Source organism: Pieris rapae, chromosome 18 (assembly GCF_905147795.1).
Source record: "Pieris rapae chromosome 18, ilPieRapa1.1, whole genome shotgun sequence".
NCBI classification, from domain to species: domain Eukaryota; kingdom Metazoa; phylum Arthropoda; class Insecta; order Lepidoptera; family Pieridae; genus Pieris; species Pieris rapae.
The window spans coordinates 4,106,258-4,119,308 of record NC_059526.1 but is presented as its reverse complement, the minus strand read 5'-3'; the positions used below and the strand labels follow the sequence as shown (position 1 = coordinate 4,119,308).

The 13,051-nt window shown below is 33.4% G+C and overlaps 1 protein-coding gene across 9 annotated transcripts in view; it reads right to left on the bottom strand.

Moving 5' to 3' along the window:
* LOC111001399 (SH3 and multiple ankyrin repeat domains protein 3) overlaps positions 1-13,051 on the bottom strand; it is a 145,373-nt gene that overhangs the window by 11,204 nt on the left and 121,118 nt on the right. For 4 of the 9 annotated variants that reach the window (XM_045632267.1, XM_045632266.1, XM_045632269.1 and 1 more), the window contains 10 exons: positions 8,333-8,458; positions 7,629-7,809; positions 5,581-5,900; positions 4,556-4,750; positions 4,060-4,126; positions 3,406-3,657; positions 2,896-3,090; positions 2,456-2,577; positions 1,971-2,068; positions 1,089-1,293 (listed from right to left, as the gene is read on the bottom strand). In XM_045632267.1, coding sequence (XP_045488223.1) covers positions 1,089-1,293; positions 1,971-2,068; positions 2,456-2,577; positions 2,896-3,090; positions 3,406-3,657; positions 4,060-4,126; positions 4,556-4,750; positions 5,581-5,900; positions 7,629-7,809; positions 8,333-8,458 — 1,761 coding nt within the window. The remainder of the gene's footprint in view (positions 1-1,088; positions 1,294-1,970; positions 2,069-2,455; positions 2,578-2,895; positions 3,091-3,405; positions 3,658-4,059; positions 4,127-4,555; positions 4,751-5,580; positions 5,901-7,628; positions 7,810-8,332; positions 8,459-13,051) is intronic. The other 5 variants (XM_045632268.1, XM_045632274.1, XM_045632271.1 and 2 more) reach the window with 3 other exon arrangements.

Sequence of the window (13,051 nt, the reverse complement as noted above, 5' to 3'; positions counted from 1 at the left end):
ATCATAAACTTCCTTTTGTTGGTATTTCAACAGGGGTACATTCGTTTGAACTACTAAATCTAATTCCTGGTGATCATATTCACGTTCCCGTTCCAATACTCGATTAAATGCGTCATTCGACAACAACAACAAATAGAAACATTCATCATTCTTTGGATGAACTGTATACATACGACAATACCGAGTTTTATAGTTCTCTTCACTGTTTATACGAATGGGCAATAGCACTATCATTATAATTAAATTGTAAATTGTAAAAATAATTAAACGTATTTATTTAATAGAAATATTTTGAATATTGATTTCTTACAAATATCAAATTGTCATATATACGTCATTACACAGCTGTCATTATACGTCAATTACATTTTTTTTTTTTTTTTTTTTTTTTTTTTTTTTTTTTTTATAGAACAGGGGGCAAACGGGCAGGAGGCTCACCTGATGTTAAGTGATACCGCCGCCCATGGACACCCTCAATGCCAGAGGGCTCGCGAGTGCGTTGCCGGCCTTTTAAGAATTGGTACGCTCTTTTCTTGAAGGACCCTAAGTCGAATTGGTTCGGAAATACTTCAGTTGGCAGCTGAAGTATTTCCGAGCTATTTTAAATATAGCTATCATTTGCGTTTTATTATTCCAAGTCTGATTCTTATTTGTTATACCACTTTTTATAGTGACTGACGTTTCATGTCAAGTCCCACGGGAACGCTGTCGAACGGGATAAAAAGTATCCTATGTCCGTCTCCTGGCTCTAAGCTACCTCCATACCAATTTTCACTCAAATCTGTTCTTTCGTTCTTGAGTTATAAGTGGTGTAACTAACACGACTTTCTTTTATATATATAGATTTATTGAAAATTTTAATAGTGTCTTGATAGATGTATGTACTAGATTTCGATGTTATATAATTATTGACACTATCATATTATGTGGCATACGATGCGCTAATGTTAAGGCGTCTTAATCTTTTTTAACTGTAGCAGCGCATCTATCACGCACGTTTCAGAACGATAATGTACTTATATTTTTTTTGCGAATTGCTGGTAAAATTTACCTTACGTTTAATAAAAATTTGAATATAAATTACATACCGCTATGAGAAAATCTCCCTTCTTCAATCCTGCTCTATCAGCAACGCCGCCAGCATCAACATCGTCTAGATACTGTAGTCCAGGACATCGCTCTGAGGGGCGAAGCTCCATTAGTGGAGACGAAGCCTTCGCTCCGCGAAGTACAAAACCGAAGCCTCGACGGGCTCGATGCAGCACTACGGTTCGTGTTTCCATGTTTCCATACCTGATATGTAAACAAATTGTATGTAAATTACCATAATCCAAATAAGTACAGATATAGTTAACGTGTTTAAAGAAAAAATATTCTCATGTACTTAAAATACAATAATTTTCGCCAAAACGAGGAAACAAAAAAAAGCAAAAAAAAACCCAAAAGTAAGAAATAAATACAAGCTAAAAGAACCTTTCTATATATATTTTTTGAAAAATCGACACGCATGTTTTCCGTAACCCTAATGTCGAGTTCACTAGGAAACACTTCACTTGTTTTGAGAGACACATTGATGCAACTGACCAATGTAATATGTTTGAACTATCAGCTATATTGTCTACCGTTCTGTAATGTTTATTTGTTGATATATTTCTGTTAACCTCTGATGTCATAATCTTTATAAAAATACTAATTGTTGCTGATGCCAACGCATATGAAGGTTTGTTTTACTAAAAATTACTTCAAACTAAGTATCATATGAAGTATTTCATGTTTTGCCGAAATCAAAGCAATAGTTTACTAAAATAGCATGATTCTATTCTTGATATAAGTATAATGGTGTAGCAAGATTTTAGCAACAAGTTACTTATATATATATAAATTTCTAATAAGTTTTAACATAGTTAAAGGAATAATAATTATCTTTGAGGTATATTAAGTTAGAATAGTTCTTTATTGGCTTTACTCACGTTTTCTTAACTCTGGGCGCTGTAGCACTGTAAGTCTTACTGAGGCCCACCTCTCTCCGACCACTCACACGAGAGTGGTGTACAGTATTTGAAGAAACCTGTTAATTATTGAAAAGGGGTACTTCATTGTTACTACATTGCAGTCGTTTCAAATAAAGTTATACAGAGTACGGTAAACTATAATAAAACATCTCTAAAAAACTCAACGCATACAAACCATTCTTGGTAACAAACTTTGCCTATGACTTCTGACAAGCAAGAGTAAATCATACGGGAAATACTCATGAGACAGTAAATCGAAATAACAATATTTATTTGCAAGAATATATGATACAATAATGATTTGGTGGTACAATCTAATGTTCGCATATTCTTATACACATACAATGGCGTGCAAATTTGTATTACGAAATCCAAAAACAAAAGCGAATCAGATAACAAAAGCGATCCTTTATAAAGCTACATATAAGGTGCCTTAAAAATACCTGGTGTATATGTGCGTTTTGTCTCAAGCGGACTTCTTGTACGCAGTGCGGAGGGAATAGCCCTGTAGCTCCAGACCCTCGGACCCGACCCTCAAGGAAACCATCGTCTGTCGAACCCGTTACTGAAAATCGTTCTATAAGGTTACTTTTTGCACATAATAAGATTAAATATCCCTACTACTTGTGAAATTTTCAAAGAAAACTTTGAACGTCAAGATTATTGTAAGGAAATCTTACCATTAAACCATCGGATAAATCAACGGAGTAAAATTATATTTTAAATATTAGTAATGAACTCGATGAATTTATAATATTACAATGATATTTGATGTGACATTATTCACAATGTACTATTAGTACGCCACATGGGTCATATAAAAGTTAAATATTCATAAGTCTTATTTCTCCCGTTGAGCCTAGGATTTTCATGTATTATGTACCTTCAATAATGTCTCCCTGATTCAGTCTTACATGCCCAGACTGTGTGGGCTCATAGGGCTGTAGACATACAAGTGTAGCACCCGGCGCCTGCAGCGAACACGTGGTAGTGTCCGAATTGCTGGTCCCAACCCCACTCGAGTCCGAGATGATGTCGCTAGTGTCGCCCAGGCTCTTATCTGTCAACATGGGTCGCCCTGGCGGATAAATTCAGCCGGCAATCGGCTTAGCTGGCTTGCGCGTACGTGCGGCACGGATTGAGTGTGATCGAACGTGCACGCCGCTGTTATGTGCGCGTGTACGTGTATTAAGGCAACCACCAACACACAAAACTTATATACCATTTTATACGGTAAATTAAATTTAAAATATTTTTATATTGATCACTTGTAGACACACGTGGGAACTAAAAGGGCCCTAAATTAGGAAGAAGCGTAGAAGCGAACGGTGATAACATCTAACAGAACATGCGATGATGTGCATGGTGATGGTTGTTAGACCTCCATGTTTACCTGTGATGATGCTCGCGTCGTCTTCGTGGCTCGGGTGGCTCGCGTCACTAATGCTTGATGATGCGGACGAGAACGGTCGTTCCAGGCTGCAAGGCGAGTTGGTTGAGCCCTGAGGCCGTCGCAGTAAGGCATCTAGGTCAGCCGGAATCCGAGTCGATGAGGCCAAGGAGGACCTATCTCCGGCGCTCCACCATCCGCCCCAAGCGGCCGACCGTCTCTTCGGGTTAAACCGCGGCGGGCCACGAAACGGAACTGAAATTATTTCGTTAACAACCGAACAAAATAATAAAGTGCGTACAAAACAATTTAAATGAATCAAATAAATTGAACGTGCTGAACATAAAATATTATAATACCTGTCGTATATGCGTGTCCCATACTTTGTATATATACAACCATCACCATTATGAAAGCAATGATATAGATAGATGAATGATGGACATGCAAGAAATAATCTAATAAATATACTAATTATTCGGTTTTATTATTCTCGTCACACTTCATTTATAAAGCATGTTAGTAAATATACTATATCTAAGTCTATATTGTTAGTAATTATTATTATTATCATTTATTTATATATACTTAAATCTAAGACTTACTTATGAAGCACCAGTGAAAGCCATGCAATATATTAAATACAGTTTAACTTACCGACTTCGTCCGTTTTGTAATTCTTTATAACCTCAGCTAATTCTAAATTTCCAGCTATAACGGCAACCTGGAAGTAATTTTAAGGCTGATAAAGTCCTGAATCTTAAACTCTCAAAACAATATATAAAAATTAAGGATTATTTACGCCACTATACGAATAAGCTTCAAGTTGAAGCCAAAACACAAATACTGTGCAATTTTAGGGAAAACAATTCCAAATATATGTTCTTAACTAAAACGTCTTCAACTTAAAAGGCCGGCAACGCACTCACGAGCCCTCTGGCATTGAGAGTGTCCATGGGCGGCAGTATCACTTAACATCAGGTGAGCCTCCTGCCAGTTTGCCCCCTGTTCTATTAAAAAAAAAACTTTATAAAGCGATGTATCCGAGTTATAAATGTTGCCTCTATTCAGCGAGTATTAAAAACATTATATGATATACCTGTTTATTATTTATCCAAGCTCAAAATCGAAAAATGTTAGTATAAAATCAAACCTGATACGGTGTCTGGTTAGCATAATTCAAGGACTCTTTGTCGCAGCCCCTGAAGAGTAGTTGTCGTGCGCATGAGTCTTGTGCGTTGACTGCACACACGTGAAGCGGCGTGTTGCCAGATGCATTACGACTGTTCATGTCAGCTCCGTAGAATAAAAGATGGTCCAGATGTTGGACCAGACCGTTACGACACGCCTGGAAGTTGTAAAATCAATATTGGCATCATGCTACTAATATATTTCTTCATTTAAATATAATATTAAATACTTTATTTAATACATATATGTACTAGCGGATCCGACAGACGTTGTCCTGTCTACACGTCTTTAATTTCAAAATTTCAATTTTTAATAAGCCATTTTGATGAAAATTATTATTCAAATGTTATGACAATATCTAACGATCCAGCACATGGTCACACACGATATAACACAATGATAACAAAACTTTTTTTAAATTTCGGGACAGACTAAAATTAAAATTCGAATATTATTTAAAATTTGACACTGCGATGGTAGCGCCGTCTGTCGGATCCAATGTAAAACATACCATAATCAACAACAACTAATAAATTGAAAATTAATTAAATAAACATTGTCCAGCGGACAAAATTGTGAATCTAAACCATTCCCAGATCCCCTTGAACACACACAAAATTCGTCTAAATCGGTCCAGTCGTTTAGGAGGAGTTCAGTCACATACACACGCACACAAGAAATATATATATTAAGATATGTAACTGTATACATGTGTGTAAAAATAGACCGTCACGTTAGAACAATAATACTATTAGATATGTTCGCTATGTCGCTTTTCCGAATTCACATATAAATCTAACACATATATAAAACAAGATAAATGGCCTCTGCTTCTTAGGTAAAATTTAAAAGATTTTCCTTTGAAAGCTTACATGAAACTGCAGCGGATTATACACTTAAACTAAAAATGTAATGTAGCGTTTAAAACCATAAAAGCAGTTTTATATAAATGAAATATTTATTAGATAACTAACTATATTACATTACCTGATGCACTTCCTGCCATCCTTGCAAGTCGGTAGCCCCAATAGTTGCGTGATCATGAAGAAGCGTTTCACATAATAACGGATCAGTTTTGTTTGTCACAGAGAGGTATAAGGGCGTTAATCCCTTGCCATCTTTATAATTAGGTGACGCGCCAAGTTCTAGTAGGGTTTTCACGGCTTCTAGCGAGTTCTTTTCAACAGCTCTATGCATGGAGGTGCTCCCATCCTTTGTTCGGTAATCGAGCAAGGCTCCGCCATTGACTAGGGCGATTAAGATTTTTGCAGGTGTCTTTAGACCGGCCGCTATGGATAAGGGGGTTTCTGAAAAAGATTTTATTTATTTAAAATAAAAGTAAAACTTTGATTGTAACATTTATATTATTTTATTTAACGTATGGAGGTCATATAGATATGTTTCGACTCTTTATATCAGCCGTGCCTTTATTATTATAAATAAAAAAAATATATTGAGGAACTATGTAATCGCTTAGGTAATTTTGACTATTACGCGTCGCTATAAAAATTACATGTTTCTTATGATTTCACCACCTCACTATTCCCCTTCACAATATTGCAAATCTTACATGATATTGCAACGTGAATAATGCATCATAAATCATTTCAATCAGAGAAATATGAATAACAATTAAAAAGGCGTTAGTGTTTGGTTTGTATAGAATTATCCACAGTCCACCTCAAGGCTACCTGCATCAATCTCGGATTATATACGCTTTAATTGATACGATTCACAATAACATGTCATTTCTACATGGAATTTTGTATTTTATTAACACTGTATTACGGCTTATATCGGGATAGATGATAATACGCTGATAAAGAGAGCATTTATCATAGGAACAGAACAATGGTGCGTAAGCTATTAGATGAATAGCTACCGTTTAGGCTTTTGCTAAGTAGGTGGTCATATTTCATACTGCAAATGGGACGATTTCTAGAGAATGAGTAACTTGACTTAACTTTCGGTTACACTTAGACATTTTGTGGTCGTTTATTTCTTAGAAATCTATGTAAATGTATTTCAGTGAAAATTTTAAGTACCTACTAAATTTTTAGCTATTGGAATTTCATAATTAACACCGCATAAACGTAATTAAATATTAAAATAACATACACATAAATTATTCGAAAGATAAAAGTTCCAAATAAGATACTTCGAATTTCATGACGTATAGCGCTATCTGTCAGTCGTGAAACGCAAAAATACTATTTATCCTACCAATAAGTAATAAATAGCTTATTTGGAACTTATCCGGACATTGTGAAACAGGCCCTTAACATTATTATGTATATAAGTAAGGCGCTTACGAAGCGAAGGAAAAACCTTCAGTCCGAAAGTAGGGTTAGTGTGTCATAGATGATATCTGATGAGAGATCGCAATATTAATGCAACGAAGCTAGCTTAATTAGACCACATTGTATTTCTCTTTACATAATGCCCATAGTACTATATTAATTATGTGAATTGTTGCGTCAACTCTACTGTTGTAATAGGGTATTGTCTTTCTTTGGCTCACCTTCATAGATTTGCATATTTTTAAATATTACTAGGAAGAAGTGAAATAAAAGATGTTATACTGGCGGCTTGGTTTTGTACACATTCTATTAATCCGTACTTTAATACTGGAATTCCGTTATAACAAAGATAAATTATATACAGATACAGAATACAGAACTGTTTCAGAAAAAAGAAATTAAAAAGAAAGATTTATTTTAAACTTTATTATATTTACTTATATCCTCATAAGTGTTTCATCATTAAAACACGGACGTGATGAAACATTACAAAGAAAACAAACACAAATATATCTGCCCCTGTCTTATAACTTTATCTAAATACAAATAAGGTGGCACGTTGTTTGTCCGCTATGGACTCCTAAACTACCGAACCGATATCAATCAAATTTGCACACCGTGTGCAATTTGTCCTCCTACCTTGAATAGTTAACTACTATGTAATATAAGAAAAACCTTAGCCACAGCAACGCTTGGTCGAGTCTGCTAGTATATATATAAATTAATGTTGCTTACCACCAGTCTCCTGACAATGGAAGTTTGGGTCTAGGCCCTTGGCACAGGCTTTAGTTATTTTGTCGATCTGTCCATGTTGCACATTCTCCAGGAATCGGCGGAGATTTGCGCGGGAGTGGAGCGCTTTTAGCGTCTTCTCATCAAGTTTAAGCATCTTGTAAACTCTTCGCTTGTATTTCAACTGGAATAAATAAACAAATCATAAATTTCGTGTCATGTTATATGTTAAATGCCAATGTTATCCTAGTGGCTATGATTTCAAATCCCAGTGTATAGCTTGTCAAACTCAGAAGGATCAGCTAATTGTCTATATAAAAAATACAGATCCATGACTCACAGTCTAAGGCTAAAAGTCGAATAGCACTACGGGCCGAAGCGGTTTTTTATGTATCTTTAAAAAAACGAAAATAATTAAGCCGATAAAAAATATAATATGTTATCTGCATATAACTAATAAACTTGTCAAATACCAAATTTATTGCACTCATAGAAATCTTGAATAGTTTGCAAACTAAATTTAACTAACTAATTCAACTAAATTTAACACTTAGATTTCGGAGATTACGTAACTAAGTAATATCTAGTTCTGAATGTTATTTATTAAATAATTAATTGAAAAAATAATTATAATAAGTAAATAATAAACGAGAGTAGTAGTACATATGATATACAATAACTTAGACGTTAAGAACAGAACAACTTACTTCAAGATATCCCACAGGACCATTAAAGGGATAGTCTCCGAGCCGCCGCTCTTCATCCAGGAACTTGCCGGCTTTACCATTAACCGGGGGGCAGAACAGGCCATAGTTGAAGCTCTCCTTTAACTCCTGAAATTAGAAGAGTTCATATAAATACTCGTTAAACAAAGATATTGTAAAAAATATGTCTCAATCTACTGTTTTGTTAGTAAGTGTGTCAAATATGTTGGTATCAAATTCGAATCAGCGACCACACAACATCAAAGTCTCACTTTCACGTTTAAAATATTACGATGTTATATCCCTTTGTTATATAAAAGCTATAAGTGGTTTCCGTCATGACCTTTCAAGTTGTGCAAACACACGCAAGTGATCACTTAATGTGTGTACATTCTTAATCTCCTTAATAGTTCGGATCATCAATCAAGCCAAACCTAGATAACCATAACTTAAACTCGCATTATAAAGCTTAAAGTAATCAGTTAGCAATTAAAAGTACTTGTTAAAAGGCTTAAGCGTCTGTTAAATCAACGTCCGTTTAATTACAGCTTAACGTCCAGTTGAGATTTATTTATTACGTCTACATGTTTATTGCACTCGTGATAAGAAAATATTTGAACGTGTCTGATGATATCTGTGGCTCTTAGGAACTATTATGCACGTACAGAGCATACAATTTTTGTATACTTATTGTATTAGATACTTAAATTGTGTAATGTTAATTACACACACCTGAACTATCAAAAATGACAAAAATATTTGTGACAAATACAAATTGACAGATAAATAAAAAATGAAAGTGTTGTGTAATAGATCAATCTCCTTCGTGCCTTCTCCATCTACACGACACTGGCGAAGTACCTTGTGCCTTGTAATGTAGTATTTAATAGCCCTATTATATAGTAAATAGAAAAGTTTACTTAGAGGCCTGTGTTAGTGTTAATTGTAAAAATTAAGCACTTAACTTTTATATAGGGGTCATATTATGTTTGGTATGCGAGTCATTCGGAATTTTATTTCATAAAAACGCTAAGACATTATAAGGAAAACGAATAATGTGTATATACAATTATGTATGTGTGTTGCTCAAGGTCATCTTGTACCGTGAAGAATATAAGCTAATAGAAGATCTAATAGAATAATTTGCAAGGCTGCAAGTGAAAAATTGTGTATCAGTGTCTAGTGTAAAAGGTGAACCTTCTGAGGTATTGGGATTAGTTTAATAGGTACATGTTCAAAATAAATACAGTGATGTATCGGGGTTTGAAGTTTGAACGCACAATGTTTGTCTGAAACTCCGTGTAGACACTAGGATAGCATTCGCGTAAAATAATCTAGGTATACTAATATTATAAAGAGGAAACATTTGTATATAAGTACGTATATGTACTTGTAACGAAAGGGCTAAAAAATTACTGGATTTTAATTCACCATTTGAATGCTACATTATCACTATTTAGGCCTATAATAATCTATTTTAATTTGGAAGAAAAAAATAAGGATCCATACTTAAACTACAATAATCTTACCCAAGGTGTAAAAAAATACATATAAAATGTTTCATCGCATGCGCTGCGAAAACTACAGATGGTAGAACAAAATGTTTTCCACAATATTAAAGAACATATCAATATCTACAAAAATAAAAATAGAAACGTCCACCCGTGCGAAGCTTGGACCGGCCACTAATAACAAATAAAATGACACGAAATGTTTGATTTGTTAACTTATAATAGAAAGAAATGTTCTATAACGATATATCCCAACGCAATCGTTTAACTAGTAGATATATGAGGGTAGGTCAATTTCAAGTTATCTTCGGAAATGCGCATACGCATTTTTATCCACGATGCAAAAACAAACCAGTACGTGTAATATTTTGATTGACACATGCCAATATCGTCAGTCAACCTTAAAGTTAATTTAAAGTTTGTTATTTGTTAAAATAATTGTTTCATCGACCATCAATCGTGAATTCAATTAAATTCCTAACTGAAAGATACTAGGTATACTAATTTATCGCAACAAACAATATAAACAAGTATAATGAATCATGAAGCCGCAGTAACGAACAACGATTTGCATCGACACAACGATTGATGGAGGCAGCGCCGTCAGAACTCATTGCATCGGACAACGGCGGTAGGGTTACCTTTAGCGGGAAAATAACCTATTAAATAGTATTGGATCAAGTTTTTAAATTATAGTAAGGATAATAATAATAAGTGATTTAGGTGCTGATGAATTTTCCTATGCATAGGTTTTTGAAGTCACTATATAATATATATTTTGCCGTACGGCATACAACGGAAGGTTAACGTTTAAATTTTCATACTGCTTACACGTTACCAAAATGGTTATACAGTCAAAACTTGATACAACTACATATTTATTTATTAATAAGGAAACATAGCCGACACTATAATAAATGTGTTTTTTTATAATAAATTGTCTCTGCAAATACACAATTTAACATAACGATCTAGCCTAACTTACATACACTACACTCTGTTATTATGTATTTTTTTATTTACAAATACAATATATGTAATATACATATATACATATACAAGTTATAATTAAGAATAATATTTTTAATAGATGTACTTAGAAATCTATGTTGCCCCTAATCTCAGTATGTCTGATCGAGTCAGAAATGATTCTCTTTATAAATGACCACACGCATTTAATTTATGACGCAGTGGATTGTAGTCCAAGAGATCTCTATCTAAACTCTTAAAACTTTTTACATCGCGATAATACTTATTTACGGTCTGCCCTGTTTTAAGAACAAAGGAATCTTAGAAACGGATTAAACTACAGAATGATTAACTGTATAACGAATAGATATTTGATAAGAATAAATTAAATATCAGTTAAAGGCTGGATCGGAAAAGTTGTGCTATCTGCCGCTAAAAGTAGCGGGAGATAGCACAAGACAGGGAACGCTGAAAGCTTTTCATTTCGGAAGCCAAGGCACATTTTTAGTTGTAGAACCAGCGGAGTCAGTGAAGATACTTTTACAAATTTAACCGTGCTTTACAATAAAATAAAAAATAATAGGTCAATCATGCTATTTCCGTAGATTAACAAAGATAGATTCAATGAGAATAGAAGGCTGTATTTAAGCAATAGCATGAAAGTTAAGTATGTACATATAAAAAAGCATAAACGAGCATTTCCGAAATCTATTATTGCATAATCCATCTCTTCGACTATATAGGTATTTGAGCAATAATGTTCTAGTAATTAGGTTACATGAATCCTGCAGTACAATAAAATGTACATGAAATGTTCCATTTTCATAGAAGCTTTATTGAATATTCAGAAAGGAGCTATAAATAGCGAATAATAGGCTTTACGCTTTGTTGGTCAATGGGTAACCATTTAATATGTGATATATGATATTAAACACGAAATGATTAAACGGTACAATACACGTGGATAAATGAAAATATCTATATTGTTATTATCTATTTATATATTCTCAGAATTGAAAATACCGAGTAAGAGAAAAATAATGAATAGTAGTACCTATTCATTATTTTTCTCTTACTCGGTGTAGAGTTGACATCAGACATTAGAAAAATAAAACAAGATTTTATTTCTTGAGCTGTACGTCCCTTTGCGATGCCTTGTATGAATATGTACTTGTTTTTATAGGTAATAAATAAAAGTTTATTATTAATAATTTAGTAAGTAGAATCCTGTATAAATATTTTTTTAACGTTGATCTTTATATTATAACTCATGTTAATATTGTTATACATTGTAGTCTCTAACTGTGGGATTTTTAAAGAAACATGTATGAAATCCAATACTATGTTTTTTAAAAGATATACATAATAAAAAAATAATTTACACCATTAACAAAAGAGTTTAAAAAACCGATGTCATTCTCCAGGATCTGATATTTTGCGTTTACCTTTTAAACTTTCACAAATAGCCTCTTATAATCTTAATCTAGAAATAAATCTTAGAAGATTAATTAGTATCTTAGAAGATTAATTATTATTAAATCTTAGAAATTAAGAATATTTTTGTAATTTTGCGTAGGTACATATACGAAGAAATTTTAACAATCAGTTCAATGTTTCCTAATTAAGTTAATTAATTCAAAGACATCATTTTCAACGACTCTCTACATATTTTTATAAAGTTGTAAAGTAAATTGAATAATTCGTTTAACGAATCGATAAATTAATCTTTTATATAAATGAAAATAATAGTAAAACTCGAAAGAAGTTTGGTCCAGCCAAATCCAGTATTGTTTTAATATACCTACTTGAACTCGGTCAGAAAAATCTGAAATGTATACAAAGAATGGAAAATTAAATTTACTTAGGATTTTATTCTAGTAAACACAACATACTCTATGCATCATATGAAACAGCATCATGTTCCTTATGATGATCTAGCTACTAAAAAGGTTGGCTAATTAAAAAAATCATACAATGGCGAAACGAAGTTCGCGGTTGCGAATGAATTATCGTTGCAACTTAAGGCTGATCACCAAGGTCTTTAATAAACATGTTAAATATAATATTTAAATTTTATATTTGTCTTATATTTTAAAAGCGAAAATTTTCATAGTCTAGAAGTCTGTCCCACAATATTTTAATCTAAAGAACTATTCTAGTTCAACGTGGGTCGACGTTTTTTGTTTCTATATAAGGCTTGAATGGGACCACGTTCCTACAATGGTATTTCCTTGTTTTTGCT